This window comes from Stigmatopora argus, chromosome 10 (genome assembly GCF_051989625.1).
Source record: "Stigmatopora argus isolate UIUO_Sarg chromosome 10, RoL_Sarg_1.0, whole genome shotgun sequence".
NCBI lineage: Eukaryota > Metazoa > Chordata > Actinopteri > Syngnathiformes > Syngnathidae > Stigmatopora > Stigmatopora argus.
Window position 1 is genome coordinate 4419165 of NC_135396.1, and position 15277 is coordinate 4434441.

General features: G+C 48.1%; 2 protein-coding genes across 3 annotated transcripts; one reads left to right on the plus strand and one right to left on the minus strand.

The window, feature by feature from the left end:
- The first annotated feature begins 20 nt into the window (after nucleotides 1-20).
- Nucleotides 21-6599, plus strand: spred3 (sprouty related EVH1 domain containing 3). Of its 2 annotated transcripts, none has more exons than XM_077611508.1 (6): nucleotides 21-450; nucleotides 1908-2064; nucleotides 2142-2310; nucleotides 2560-2621; nucleotides 3107-3259; nucleotides 3326-6597. In XM_077611508.1, the coding sequence occupies exons 1-6, from the start codon at nucleotides 440-442 to the stop codon at nucleotides 4262-4264; spliced, it is 1491 nt and encodes a 496-aa protein (XP_077467634.1). In that variant the 5' UTR covers nucleotides 21-439; the 3' UTR covers nucleotides 4265-6597. The 2 variants fall into 2 exon arrangements, with proteins under 2 accessions (XP_077467634.1, XP_077467635.1); XM_077611509.1 differs by lacking the exon at nucleotides 21-450 and adding an exon at nucleotides 2696-2784 and having other exon boundaries at nucleotides 1921-2064; nucleotides 3326-6599.
- dhx34 (DEAH (Asp-Glu-Ala-His) box polypeptide 34) lies at nucleotides 5132-15209 on the minus strand. The gene is made up of 15 exons (XM_077611503.1): nucleotides 14172-15209; nucleotides 12978-13547; nucleotides 12077-12179; nucleotides 11768-11985; nucleotides 11532-11706; nucleotides 11274-11467; nucleotides 11112-11213; nucleotides 10134-10403; nucleotides 9870-10043; nucleotides 9697-9799; nucleotides 8732-8829; nucleotides 8107-8358; nucleotides 7865-8044; nucleotides 7494-7638; nucleotides 5132-6806 (listed from the first exon to the last, which is right to left on the minus strand). The coding sequence occupies exons 1-15, from the start codon at nucleotides 14838-14840 to the stop codon at nucleotides 6673-6675; spliced, it is 3387 nt and encodes a 1128-aa protein (XP_077467629.1). The 5' UTR covers nucleotides 14841-15209; the 3' UTR covers nucleotides 5132-6672.
- Nucleotides 15210-15277: the final 68 nt, after the last annotated feature.

Genomic DNA, 15277 nt, shown 5'->3' on the forward strand with positions numbered 1-15277 from the left:
TGCCTGCCTCCCTCACGTCACATGGCCGCGCCGCGTGCACGAGCCTGTCAATGATTAGTGCGGATGTGCAGCAGGTAGCACGAGAGCGAGCGAGCGAGAGAGAGAGAAAGAGAGAGAGAGAGAGAGGGAGGAGAAGGAGGAGGGAGGAGGGAAGGAGGATGCTTCCAGCGGAAAATGGCTGCTGCAACCTCCAGCCTGTCCTGATCGGCCGAGTCGACGTCGAGGAGGCCGACCGCGGCCGGGAGAGCGAGCGGACGCCGGGGAGGATGTGAGCCGGGTCGGCGTGCCTTTGCGGAGAGGAGGAGGCCGAGGCCGGGTCGAGCCGAGCCGAGCCGAGCACAGCGACACCACAGCCCGCGGCCGCGCGGGGGCTCCGGGGGCCGGGAGCCGGGGACCGGGAGCCGGGAGCAGGGGACCGGGAGCAGAGGGGGGGCCGGCCATGGAGGGCGAGTAAGTCATTCTTATCTACTCTCATGATGACCATTGAAAAAATCGCACCATTAAAAAAAATCCTTCCTGCGTTATCCCTATTTTTCCACGCTGGGAAAAAAACGCCTACCTGAACATGAACACGTCATCATGAATGGCGCCGTGATTTTTTTTTAATGAACGTGTCTCGGCTTTTCATTATGATTTTTAAAGCCCAACTTTATGAATGAAATGTGATTTTTTTTACTCCCCTCGCCGCTCCCTCCCCCCACTAGCATCCTCATCATCATCTTTCCTTCCCCCTTTCATCCTCGACCCCCCTCCCTGCCTCCCCCAAAGCCTCGCCTAGCCTCGCTTTTCGCTCCATTCATAAAAAAAAGAAAACAACAACATATATGTCTTGTTAATGGCTTGCAGTAAGCAGGGGCGGAATGGAAAAAAAGGGTAGGAGAAAGGAAGGGAGGAGGCAAGGAAGGGGGGGGGGGGGCACTCGTCCATTGGAATTATCGCGATGGTTGGTGTGGTAAAAGAAAAGGGGGGAAATGCGCGCGCAAACGGGGTTCATTGATGGGTAGCCAAGGAAACACTCGCTCGGTGACGTCACAGCACTCGCACCATAACATTGGACAATATGGATCATGCAATCTTGGCCATAGGTGGAAGGAAAATGGAAAAATGACATGCTCCTTTTCACCAGAGGGAAATATGGCATGTTTCATTTTCAAACAAGTGAACAGAGGGGAGACTAAATTCATCGAAGAATTAAATTACGGCCTTTCTGATCGTCCATCCATCGATTATTAGTATTTACATTTTTTTATGAACAAGTGGAAAGGTCTTTTGCTATTTTTACAAAGGCAACGCGGTAGAAATAGTTTGATTTTCTGATTTACATTGAAAAATGGTGTTTTACTAAATTTGGGGTTTTTTAAAAAATATTTTGGGATGATAAAAATTGGCTGCCATTGACATTATTGTTTAAATGCTTCATGAACAAACACTCACCTTAGAAACTTTCAATTTTCAGCGCCATTGACGATGATAGACAGCTGATGCATTTAGGCTGAAAAGAAAATATCAAAAATAAATGTTTTAACTCACTTGTTGCCATTGACAACAGTAGACGTCCAATTCATTTAGACTGGCACACCTGAATGAAATGGACAATTCTTAAGCCAGTCTAACTCCATTTTTAGCTCACTTAAATTACACATATTCCCGACTCTAGATTTGAAGGTTCGTTCATCCGACCCTCCCAGTCTAAATGGATTGGACGTCAAAGCATCGAAACATGATAATTTTCTGCCAAATGAAGGAATTTGTTCCCGTGGCGCTTTAAACTTGGTTTAAAATTTTGTCCCGATTTGGCAAAAGCAAGTATGTATTTTGTATTTTTTTTTTTCCATTCTAACAACAATCCCCCTTGTTCACCCGAATTTGACCCCGCCGCTCATCACCTGATTTCCCGCCTGGTCCAGCGTGCGAGTCCGCGCCGTGGTGATGACACGCGACGACTCCAGCGGCGGCTGGGTGCCCCTGGGCGGCGGCGGCCTCAGTCACGTGGTCATCTGCAAGGGGCGGAGCCGCGAGCGGCGGGAATACCTCATCCGCGGGGAGAGGCTGCGAGACAGAGCGGTCGGTGATGACCACGCCGCTCGCCACCCGCTCACCACAGGACTTTCTTGACCTTGTGTATGTGTGTGTGTGTTTAGCCGGTGCTGGAATGCGCCGTGCAAAGGGGGCTGGTCTACAACAAGGTCAACCCCATTTTTCACCACTGGCGGGTGGACGAGCGCAAATTCGGCCTCACCTTCCAGACCCCCGCCGACGCCATTTCCTTCGAGAAGGGTCTGCAGGTGGTCATCGACAAGTTGGAGCGAGGTGGGCCTGCCAAAAAACTCTTGACTTTGCATGCTGGCTTTTCTCCGGGTACTCCTCCCATATCCCAAAAAGATGCATGCTACGCTAGCTGGTTGAAGACTCTAAATTGACCCCAATTATGAGCGGGTGTCCAATTGTGTCCTGGGCTGGGCTAGGATTAAGCCCCGCCTCCGACTCTTTGGAGAATGAGCGCTGCTAGCATTAGCACGGCCGCAACGGCGGTCTTAACGTCAGTCTCCCCTCCGGTAGGCTCGGACTCCCCCTCGTCGTCCACCCCGGAGGAGGCGGACACCGAGGACGACGGGCAAGCCGTGAGTATTCTTTAGAGTCTTTTTGGTTCTGGTTCGCTGCGACTCAATTTATTTCCCTTCATTTTGACCCACAGTCCTGCTACACCCAAATATTACTTGTCGTCGTCGGTACGTTCCTAACAGTCCGCCGGCTGTCCGTGTTAGTACTCGAGCCGACTTCAAGGTAACGCTTTGTTTTTGTAGAATTTCAACTTCGAGGTACTTTTACCGCTTCCACCTCCAAACAAATTGGATCGACAAGCCCTCTATTGGCAAACTTGGAACTTGCAGGCGACAATAATTCCCGCAATTGATTCAAAATCCATTCGCCCCCAGCGTAGGATTGCGGCACGCCTTTGAAGTGTCCGGGATCGGTGGATCGCTTGAGGAGCAGTTGTTTGTTTGTTCTAGCTTTTCCGGTATTCAAAAGCTACAGGCAGACCTGCTCTGGATTTGTCGAGGGGTCGAGCCCCGAGGGACCCCATTAAGATTCCGACCTCTGCTAGTCCCACACAGGCAGCGAGTCGTCGTCCAACAGCCGGAAAGAGATGCTCCCGAAGCCCCTCACCATCGTGACCAGCGAGTCGTCGTCGACCTGCTTCGTGCGGACCGAGGAGTTCGCTTTCGCGTCCGGCGCAACGGCGCAGACGCCCGTCCAGGTAGTCCCAAAAGCCGCCGCCGTCCGTCCATCAGTGTCAGGACTCGATGCTACGCCGTCTCCGCAGATCCACGGCAGGCCGGGACAACGCCGGCTCTCGGACCCCCCTTCGCCGTCGTCGGCGCCGCCGCCTCCAGAGACGCCCGCCGGCCCCCCGGCTTCGTCGCCCCTCTCGCCGACCATTTCCCTGCTGGAGGAGGGTGACCTACGCAGCGTGGATCCCTGCAAGGACCTCTGGGGGTCCAGGGGGTACGAGGACTACCGCCGAGCGGGCTCCGCCAGGACGGTGGTGGGCGGGCTGACGGGAGGCGTGGTGGTGGTGGGCCCGCAGGACAAGTCGGAGCTGTGCGTGGTCCGCTTCGAGAAGGAGCCGTCCGGGTCGGGGGGCTGCGACGTGACGCTGACCCTGGACGGCAAGGCGGCCCGGCGGCCGTCCTCGTCCCCGCCGGCCCCCAACGCCGCGTCGGGCGCGTCCTCGGGGGCCGGCTCCCCCCAGGAGACCGCCGGCAAGGGCTCCCCCTCGCCGTGCTGCATCCACACCTCCCTGGCCACGCCCCGCTCGCGGACTCGCAAGAGGGGCGGCGGGGCCGTCTCCCCCGACGAGGACGGGCCGTGCCCGCGGGCGGCGGGGGCGTCGTCGTCCTCGTGCTCGTCCCGCTGCGTCTACTGCCGCTCGGTGTTCAGCGCCTCGGAGAACGGGCGGGGCCGCTGCAGGGACGCCCCCGACCCGGCCCTGCGCTGCCTGCGCCAGTGGACCTGCGTGTGGTGCGCCGAGAGCCTGCTGTACCACTGCGCCTCCGACTCGGAGGGCGAGTTCTGGGAGCCCTGCTCGTGCGACGAATCCATGGGGGGCCGCCCGCACCCCCTGTGCTGCGCCCGCTGGCTGGCCCTCCTGGCCATGTCGCTCTTCGTGCCCTGCATGTGCTGCTACCTGCCTTTGCGCGCCTGCCTGCGTTGCGGCGAACGCTGCGGCTGCTGCGGGGGGAAGCACAAGGCGGTCCGGTGAGAGCGGGCCGGGCTCGGGCCGGGCTCGGGGCGAATCCCGCCCCCTCGGGGAAGCCCCTCCCAAGCCTCGCCGTGGCTCCACGTCCGCTCCGACCCCGAGACCGAGGCGGGTAAATGACGTCGACCCCATTTTGAAATATCCGTTTCTAAACACACCAACATTTTACAGACGCTCCCTAAATTTCCCGAAAGCTGATGTTTCCATTCAAAGCTTTCATACCTCACGCCAAGGCATGCATTTTAAGACAACAACAAAAAACATTTCAATATCATTTTGAAAAATGTCCCCAAATGAATGGGCTGTCAATCATCCCAAAAGATCTCAACTCAATTTAACTAACTCATCGGCTGCATTTGAAGGCAACGCCCCAACTTGCTATTTTGACCCCCACCGTAGCCTTTGGGCAATCCAGCTCGGCGGCCATTGACGACGACGGACGTCCAATCCGTTTGGACGGGGAGCGCCAAAGTCAAATTGGATTAAACGTCCACCATCGTCGTGAATGAATTCAACGTCTATTTTCGTCAGTGGCAGTGAATGTATTATTAAAGGGACAGACAATCCTTGATCCCCTCATTAATTTCATGACATAATTAATTCTCATTAAAACATGCGGTTGGCGCTAATCTATAATGTCACAAACATTTTTATTTAAAATGCCCGAATTAACATTTCGCCAATTTAGCAAAAAAAATAGTAATTTTTTTGGGGGGGGGACTTCTTATCATCTACTTTTTATCATTTTGGATTTTTGTCATTTATAGCAAGTGTTGTCTGTCCCTTTAAAAATTGAAATCTGGGGCCGCTTCCATGAACGCAAAACTATTTCAATGAACAAATGAAAATCTCTGTTGATAAATCCAAGACTGTCTGTCATAAGCACATTTAATGAAATGTAACAAAGAGCTCCGCCCCCACCACCCACAAAAACTAGCAGGAAGTCCTCTTGGGGTTTGCTATAGCCCTCTTGCCCTTTATCTCCCTTAAAAACACCCTTAAGAAAGCCACCACTAAAAGTGCGTTTACGTTGCCACTTTGCCCCAAAGAAATTCACTTTAAAAAGCCCATTGACGACAGAAAACAACTAAAAAGAGCAAGTGCAATGAACAATATATTGACAAAGTATTTTTGTACGTCACTTTAGCAGAAAAACGTGCAGACCGTCACGTGTTATTGCGACCATAGGAAAACGGGATGAAGATTAGCACCCCCCAAAAAAACCTATACACAAACTGTCGAGATAAATTGCTTTAAAATCACTATTATAAAATGATCAAACCCTCAGCGCTATACATATGTGTTTTTAGGACTAGTATTACCCGAGAATAACATCCTTAGTTTTAACACTAGGAGAAAAAAAGTCGTAATATTACAAGCAGCAATTCATACGCTGAGAATGTTACAAAATTATAAATGGCCAAAGTCGAAATTGAACCCTAATCCCAATTTTTTTAAACTAAAAAGTGTCACTCATCCCACAGAGGGTCCCGTGTTGGGAGTCACCCGACCTAAAAAGATCGAGCACCATTTAAAAAAACTCCATCTCAACACTTTACCATTCCGTCAAATAAGAACGCACCTAAAACAAGACAAAAATACCACTAACAAACCCAAACGCTTATGAGAACATAGTCTTAATGCATTTGAAAATCTTCCAAAACAAACCCAGTCGCTTCCTCTCCCCTCCAAAGTAAAACATTCAAGTCCAAATGGCATCACCTTGAAGCAGCCATTTTGCCCCATTTGCTTCTTGTCCCCCTTTTTAACGTCAATGAAGTGGTCCGAAATCAGCAGTGGGTCAACTAAACTGCCATTCCCTTTCTTTCCTGCCTTCCCACGCCAACCAACACCCACGCACGAACCCACACACACGTCCGCTGTCGGACCAAAGCCGTAAAAGAAGCCATCGCGCACACACACACACACATTTGGTACTTCCGCTTAACACGCGCACTTCCCCTTCCTTTTCCCCCCCTTCTTACATCTTAATAAATGTGCCTTTTGATTTGAGTAATCAATACTTTATGATTTACCCGAGTAACTCTGTATATCCGGTACTGTTTCCCTTTTTTTTTTTTCTCCTTTCTGCCGGCGTGCATATTTCCAAATGTATGAATTATTCTTAGTTTTAAAGTAATTAACGAGATGACCTGTTAGATTATTTATTTATTGGGATATTTATGGGGATTCTTTTGGGGGGGGGGGGGGGGGGATTTTGTCCGAGGCAGGTTTTTAATCTTCTGTGCTGTCTTACTTCTGACTTTGTGCCAATGTGCTGCTTTGAGGTGTTACATATCGTGGGTTTGTATCATTATTAAACCCTCAGTCTATATTTTCAATGCGCCGCTCTCGATTTCTTCGCCTTTTGGACGCCATCGTGGCTTTTGGGGGGATTGAAAAAAAAGGAGTTACTTAGCAGAGTACATGTGCTGCCTTTTGTGCTTGAGGATCTCCGTGGACGTCAGCGTCAGGTCTTGGTCGCAGACGTCGCAGTGGTAGACCCGGGATAGGGCGGAAAATGACGATTTGGGCTGCACCACGTCTGGGGAAAAATACAAAAGTCAACATAATGCAATAGTTACAGCAAAAAAAAAAATCCACATCCTTTTTGGCAAATATTTTCCTACATTTTTTTTCATGTTCCTTTTTTTGATTGACTTTTTAAAATGAAAACACCCATTTAAAGCCAGTAAATGCCTCGTAACTGTTTATATTACACCGTATTTTCTCATATCCTTTTTGGACCCGCTTAATAGTCAATATTTCCCTACATTTTTTTTCATATTTCTTTTTTTATTGACTTTTTAAAATGAAAACACCCATTTGAAATCATGCCTCTTAACTGTTTATATAATTTCTTGCATATCGACCGCCTCCGCGTATAAGCCGCACCCTTAAAATGGTTGAATTTTACAATTTCTCTCGTATAAGCCGCACCCTTAAAATGGTTGAATTTTACAATTTCTCTCGTATAAGCCGCACCCTTAAAATGGTTGAATTTTACAATTTCTCTCGTATAAGCCGCACCCTTAAATGGTTGAATTTCACAATTTCTCTCGTATAAGCCGAACCCTTAAAATGGCCTTAAAATGGTTTAATTTTCCAATTTATCTCGTATAAGCAGCCCCCTGATTCACAATTTTCACCTCCATATTCATGGTTTTAATAGGGAGTACAAATGTGTTACTTTCAAGGGAAATCTAAATTTGTAATAGTAAGAAGGACCAACCTTCGTCTTGGTCCTGCTGTTCACCCGCTGGCCTGCAAGTGGTCTCGTGCTGCATTCGTTCCAGAGGCGTGAGGGGCATGTTGAGGTCACAGTTGGGACAATTCCAAAAAGTTTGCAAGCAGTCACTGTACAGGTCCCTGGAATCCTGAGTAAAAAACACCAGATTTTCAAACAATCCACCATAGAGAGTCGCACTGGAGTATAAATCGCATTTTTGGTAAGGCAATTTTTTACTGGATCAGAAACCAAGAACAAACTGATAGCCACGTGTTAGCATAATCGCTACAGGCAAAACCAAAATGGGATTAAAACTGTCTTTTTGACCTTTTTTGGTTTACTTTACAAAGAAAAGGACTACGGCTTGTACTTACAGTCAGGCAATTATACGTGAAGAAGTTGCTGACGCGCAGTCCCCCCTTGATGGGATCGGGCTTGGCCTCCACCCCCGAAAAGAGCGGCGCCGCGCCGAGTCCGAGATCCGACTCGGCCTGGGGTCCGACGTACAAATTCTGAATTCCGAGGGCGGAGAGTCGCTGCAAGCTGTAGTTGACCTGAAGAGCGGAAAAGCCAAACGTCAGACGGCTTATACGCGAGAGAAATGGGGCGAGCGTACCTCGGTGTAAAGCAGGAAGCGAACCAAGCGCTCTGCGAGCTTCCGCGTGGTCTTGCGAGCGCCTTCCTCTACGGCGTCTTGTCCCAGCTGGGACTGCAGGAGGCGCTCCCACTCGGCTCGGAGGGTGAGCGCCCCCGACAGCGTCTTGAGGGCTTCCTCGGGGGCTCTCATCTGGAGCTCCAACCAGCCGTCCACCACCAGACGGGAGCAGTCGGCGTTACTGTCTACCGAGTTGGCCACCAAAAGTAGAGCCTGTCACCCACGCAATTTACACATGATTACCACCTTGCTTTTATTTTTGAAAATAGACTCACTGGCTGCCATTTGGCACTGAAAGAGTTAATATTTCTCCTCTGGGTACTTTGTTGTTATATGCTCAATTTTTCCTAGGCTAGTGCAAGCACGGTCCTTTTGACGTTTTAAAACAGAGGCAAAAATATTGAGCAAAAAGAAATTAAAAACAAGAAATTATTGAGACATATGATAAGTGCATTTGTTTTTTTGTTTTTTTTTACATCTTGGAAATTGTTGAATAAGAGTTTTCTATAGGTCGGTTACCACAAAAAGGGACAGAAAATATTTTTCAATATGAAAAATTGAAAATAGTTTCCAAGTGAGGACTAACCTGCAGTGCCGGAACACGCACACAGTTGGACAAATATGGTCTGTTGGTTTCCAGCAAAGTGACGAAGGCTAGTAGTTGATGCTTGCTGCTGTCTCGGCCTTTTTGTTGGGAACATACAAAAAGTCATCATTTTTTTTAACAATAACAACAATAAAATGTGACTTTAACCCCCTTGATGTAGAAATTTTCATTTGACTGACTGCCATTGACCGCTATCTTATGCTATGCTATCCTACGCTAGACATCCTATCCTAGCCTGTTATGCTATCCTATCCTGTACTATGTTATCGCCAATGCAATTTTATCCCATGCTCTACTATGCTATGCTAGCTTATCCTACGCCAAGGGTGTCAGACTCGGGTTGGTTCGCGGGCCGCATTAACGTCAACTCTATTTCATGTGGGCCGGACCATTTTAAATATATTTAGATTTTTTTTAAATAAATGGTTTAAAAGAACTGGATTAAAAGCCCTAAATATTCCGTTTTTTATAGATCTAAAACAATGTTTATTGTAGCTTTTTTTTCATATTTTTAGATTTTACAAAATGATTTTTGAACTAAAAACACAGAAAAAATGGATTAAAAAATTACAATTATTGATTTAAAAGGGGGAGAATCAGGAAATGTAATATACATCTATACTCTTCATTTTAATTTGATCCTAAAACAGAAAGTCGGCACTCATCATTTACTTTTCCGGGCCACACAAAATGATGCGGCGGGCCAGATTTGGCCCCCGGGCCGCCACTTTTACACATGTGCTCTACTATGCTATGCTATCTAATCCTAGGCTATACAATCATATCCTATTTTATGCAAAGCTATGATATGCTATGCTATGTTTTCCTATGCACTCTATGCTATCTTACCCTACGCTATACAATCCTTTAAATCCCTTTAAATTGACTGTTTAGTTTTTTTGTTTGTTTGTTTTTACACACGGCGGATGTTTTAGTAGGCTTACTAGGGTCTCGCGGATCATCCCGTACGTGCAACACCTCGGGGTCGCTAGCAAACACGCTGGTAGGGTGAATCACAATCCCCTGCTTACTCTTGGTATGGAAGACCTACAGTTCAAAATCAAACAGCGAGGTTGGCTTCAACTTCGGAAAGCATGGCGCGGCAGATCCCCCGAACCTGCTCCGTGTCCTTGCGCGTGCCGTTGTGTTCGTCCGGCAACGCCAGCTGAGGGTAGAGTCCTCGACAGAGGAGAAGTTTGAGAAGCGCCTGCTGGCGGGACGATAAATCTTGGCTGGCGTCCACCGCGTCCTGCAGATCGGACACGTTGTGGCGCAGTTTGAACTTCACTTCCTGTGGGATGAAGGACACCCATGCCAAAAAAATGAAAAAATGAGGCACGTAGCAAATAAAAAGGCCGTATTGTTAGCAAGCGTCTTGAACCTGGATGTCCACGTTGCCTTCATCCTTGTCCTTCTTCTTCTTCCTCCTCCCTCGTCCCGCGTCTTCCGCATCCGAACCGGAGGAGAAGTCGCCGTCCTGGCCTTCTTCCAGTCGGAGGACTTTGCGTTTGGTGCCCTCCTGCTGCTCGTGTTCTCGCTTCATCCGATGCAGCTTCCTCCTTTCGGTCAGACGCTCGCGCCGCTGCTGTCGGTCGTCCTGGCGGCGGTTGTCGTCGTCTGCTTCCACCAGGCCGTGGCTTTTCAGTAGTTCCTGCTCGCCACAAGACAGTTAAACGGGGAGTTAGTTGTTGCCACTGTTGAATGTGTGAGTGAGCTTTGCCACGTGTCATTTTGCACCATCTTGTGGCCGGTGTACAAAAGTAAAATAATTCAAGGGTGTCAAACTCGGGTTTGTTCGGAGGCCGCAATAACATCAACTCGATTTCATGTGGGCCGGACCATTTTAGATATAATATTTAGATTTATTTATTTTTAAATTGGATTATAAGAACTGGATCAAAAGCCCTAAATATTAAGTTTTTTTTATAGATATAAAACTGTTTATTTGAACTTTTTTTCATTTCAGTTTTTTAGTAAGGGAAAACATCTTATAATTTGTTTTTCATTCCAAATGGAAACATTTTTTTAAATTATATTCAATATTAAAGTGGAAAACCGAAAATATTAAATATTTAATAATAATTAAATTATTTTTATATTTAACAAAATGCTTTTTGATCTAAAAACACCAAAAGAAAAAAATGGATACAAATTGCAATTATTGATTTTAAAAAGGGGAAAATCAGGAAATATAATATCATATACATCTATAATCTTCATTTGAATTTGATCCTAAAACAGAAAGTTGGCACTCATGATTTACTTACTCGGGCCGCACAAAATGATGTGGCGGGCCAGATTTGGCCCCTGGGCCACCACTTTGACACCAGTGGAATACTTCATTCATTTTCTGAACTACCTTGAACTGCCTGCGCAGGTTGACCATCTCGTAAAGTCGCTGCTCCTCGACGCCACGCCGCCGGCACCACCTCCTGGACCCGCCCCCTCTCTCGCCCTTCACCTGCGGACCCCCACAAGAGTCAGAATCCATACACGAGCAACTTTCAATTGAAGTGCTGACCTGCACCCAGGCGTTAAAGGTGTTGAGTAGCGTGAAGGGGTCGCCCTGGTTGCAGAGCAGCGGCTGGCGGGCGGTGGCGCAGTCGGGGTTCTGCTGCGAGCTGCGCAGGAACGGCGACTGGACGCTGAGGGCGGCGGCCACCGTCAGCACGGGTTCCACCAAGTTGAACAAGGAGCCCAGGACCAGCATCTTGCCTTAAAGGGACAGTAACTTCAGTATTCCGCCCCAAAAATCGACAAAAAGACGAGGCGTCACTACCGATGACCACGTCCACGGGAAGTTGGGCCAGCACGGTCCCGATGGTGGTCAGCTCGCCGCCGTCGTCTAGCGCCCCCTGGTCCTTCAGGTAGGTGATGGCGGTCTGGATACTGGCCGCCGGCGGTGGGTCGATAAAGACGAAGGAAAGCGGATCCCCGAGTCCCATGCTCTTCATCTGCGAACGAAGGAGGAATTGAACAAAGATCCCGATGAATGGAAATAGAAATGCGGCACACCTGCAGAACCAGGGAGTCCAGCGCCACCCGGTGGATTTCGGGCACGGGGTAGGAAGCGAAGGCGTCATAGTCGGACTCGGCGTACAAGCGGTAGCACACGCCCGGACCCGTGCGGCCGGCGCGTCCCTTCCTCTGCTCCGAGCTGGCTCGGCTGATCCAGAACTCCTGAAGACGTTGCATTTTGGCCTTGGGGTCGAAACTCATCTCCTTCACTTTGCCTAAATAAACAAAACAAAACAAAAATCCACTTTTATGAAATCATTTGCTCTTCAAGTCAAAACAGAATTTTTTTTGCCCACTTTGACCGACCTGAGTCGACGACAAAGCGCACGCCGTCGATGGTGACGGAGGTTTCCGCGATGTTGGTGGAGATGATACATTTTCTCACGCCAGGGGGCGATATGTCAAATACCTACAATGATAAAATAGGGATTTCATTCAATGCAGCTTGGTTTACTACAGTAATCTCTCAAATATCGCGGTTATTGAATTTTTCTTCTTCTTCAGTGCTGAGGCCTAGTAGCAAGAGTGACTTTGAGTTATAGCGTAGATTTTCACATTTTGATGAGAAAAATAAATAAATAATAGAGGAAAAAAATCGTGAAGTAGTGAATTCGCGATAAGTGAAGACGCGATAATCAAGGGATTACTGTAAAAGGGTTGTCTAAAGCAAGGGTGTCAGACTCGGGTTGGTTCGTGGGCCGCTTTAACGTCAACTTAATTTCACGTGGGCCGGACCATTTTAGATATAATATTTAGATGTTTTTTTTATAAATGGATTAAAAGAACTAGACCAAAAGCCCTGAATATTCCATTTTTTATAGATCTAAAACAATGCTTTTTTTTTCTTAGTAACGGAAAATCTCTTTTAATCATTATGTACCATATTATTGGAAAACAGAAAATATTTATATATATAATATATATAATTTTAATTAGATCCTAAAACAGAAAGTCACCACTGATTATTTACTTTCCCGGGCCACACAAAATGATGCGGCGGGCCAGATTTGGCCCCCGGGCCGCCACTTTGACACCTGTGGTCTAAAGTATAAATCCATATATCTTGTATCTGGATATCATATTAAATTGTAATTAAATGTATGGATACTCATTTATGATCACTGAGGAAATAAAAAAAAAAAAATAAAAAAATCTTTTTTTAAAATGTATCTATATTCTAAAATAGTATTTTTTTCGATATGCCTACCTTGTCCTGCTGCACCAACGAGAGGGTGCTGTGCAGCGGCAGCACGATCCATCGGCGCGTGTGCGTGGCGTACACCTGGCACGCCTCCTGAATGGCGGCGATTTCCGCCACGCCGCTCAGGAAGATCAACAGGTCGCCGCGTTCCTCCGGCGGGTATCGCTGATCGATTCCCTGCAGGATCCGCAAATACGGGCGCGGCTCCAACTTCTCCGTGCGGGACGCCGCCTGCTCTTCGGCCGGGACGGGTTGATAAGTCACCTGGATGGGAAAGAGCCGGCCGGGCACTTGCAGCACGGGGGCGGAGCCAAAGTAGTCGGAGAAAAGCTTGATGTTGATGGTGGCCGACATCAGGATGAGACGCACGTCGGGGCGAGCGGCCACCAGGGAGCGCAGGACGCCCAGCAGGAAGTCGCCGTGCAGGTGGCGCTCGTGCACTTCGTCCACGATCAGAACCTGGTACTGTTCTAGCATTTTGTCCTGCTGAATTTGCCTCAGGAGCAGACCTTCGGTCAGGAAGATTAGCTTGGTGGCGGTGGTGCGGGTGGTCTCGAAGCGGATCTGGTAACTCACCTGTAAAAAAATAAAAATAAAAAACAGGCACTCGCGTTAGCGAGCCGTTAACTCGCGGCGGTAGACGTCCCGTCGTTGGATAGACAATATAACAGGAATTGAAGAAAAGAATAACTGAAGTTTTTTGGGAGCAATTATTAGCATTTGTTTAAATATCCTAGAAATAATAGAACATCTTAAGGGAGTGACTAAAATAAACAGGCAGCCAAAAAGAACCCCAAATGACCAAAATTAGATCCAAAATAAACAAGTCGCCCAAAACGTCCGGGGACCAAACGTCTTTCGACGAAACGTCCGAGTACCTTTTACACACATGGCAGATTAATATTACAATAATACAATTTGACTGAGGCAATCATTGGATCGCCTGGCCGTCAAAATGCATTGGACGTCCATCGCCATGAAGGGCAACCAATGAATTAATACTTAATGTTTTTATTTTTTTTACCTGGTTAATCATTAATTTAACAAATGAAAGTTGGCCCTTGCATCCTTTGATCGTACCTTGGAAACAAAAGTTTGGACACCCCAGGATTAGCCGTAAGAGCTTTTCTTGTCTGCTCAATTGCAGACTTGCCCCCCCAAAAATATCAGTTTGAGCAACAACAACAAAAAACGACAAACCTTGGACCCGTACTGGTTGAGACTCTCAAAGCTGACCCTCTTGGCCAGCGAGATGCAGGCGATCCGTCTGGGCTGGGTGCAAGCGATCTCCGAGAACCCGGCCGAGAGCAGGTACTGGGGCACTTGGGTGGACTTCCCGCAACCGGTGTCCCCCGCCACCACCACCACCGGGTTCCGGCGGACCAGGTCCACCACGCGCTCTCGGTAGCGGTAGATAGGCAGGTTCTTCTGCTCGCGTTGCAGCTTGGCCAGCTTGCCGAAGCTCTGCCGCTGACTGAAGTCCAAGTAATGCAGCAAAGATAGACGGAAATCCGAAACGGCCTCATCCGTCGGGGCCCAAGAGTCGCGTCTGCCGTGGGACGGTCGGCCCATGCGCTCCTCCACGTCTTTGGTGATCAACGACACGTTGATGCGGTAGCGGGCGTCGTACTCCTCGGGCAGGTCCAAAGACCCGCTTTGGACTCGGTCTCTGTCCTCGCAATGTCCGCGCATCTCCTTCTTTAGCTTGAACCTCTGGAAGCGGTCGAAAAAGGCCCAGAAGTCTCTGTGTTCCTGGCTGCCAGCTTGGATGTAGTCGTTCGGCCGGAAGAAGATCTCGTCCAACAGGGACCGGCAGTGAGGGCTGTCCCAGTCCCAAGACCGGATGCGAGGCCTTCCGTCCACATCCATTGACCTTTCACTCTTAACCTTAACGAGCTATACTTTGGAAATGTCACTTTTAGGACCTAAATGTACATTTTCTTCAAGTGGTTTCCACTACAGCGCAAAAATACATTTCAGTTTTAACATTATTGACCGGTAATGAAACATCCTCATGTCGCGAGGATTCAACATGGAATTAAACATGATTATTAAAAATCAACAAATACGATGAACTTCATTTTTGAACAATTAAACGGAAGTGGACACGTCCAGCACGTCGATCTAACGACTATATTTCATATATATTTGAAGAGAAATAGTTAAGTAATAAAGACTTACGGAGGACGGCGTTTAACTTATTTTGAATTTAGTCGGAAGAATATCACTGCTGCACTTATTTCCGGTTCGTTCCTAATATAGTCCGTAGAGAATAACGTCTGTCTTAGTTATTTCCGGAAGAACAC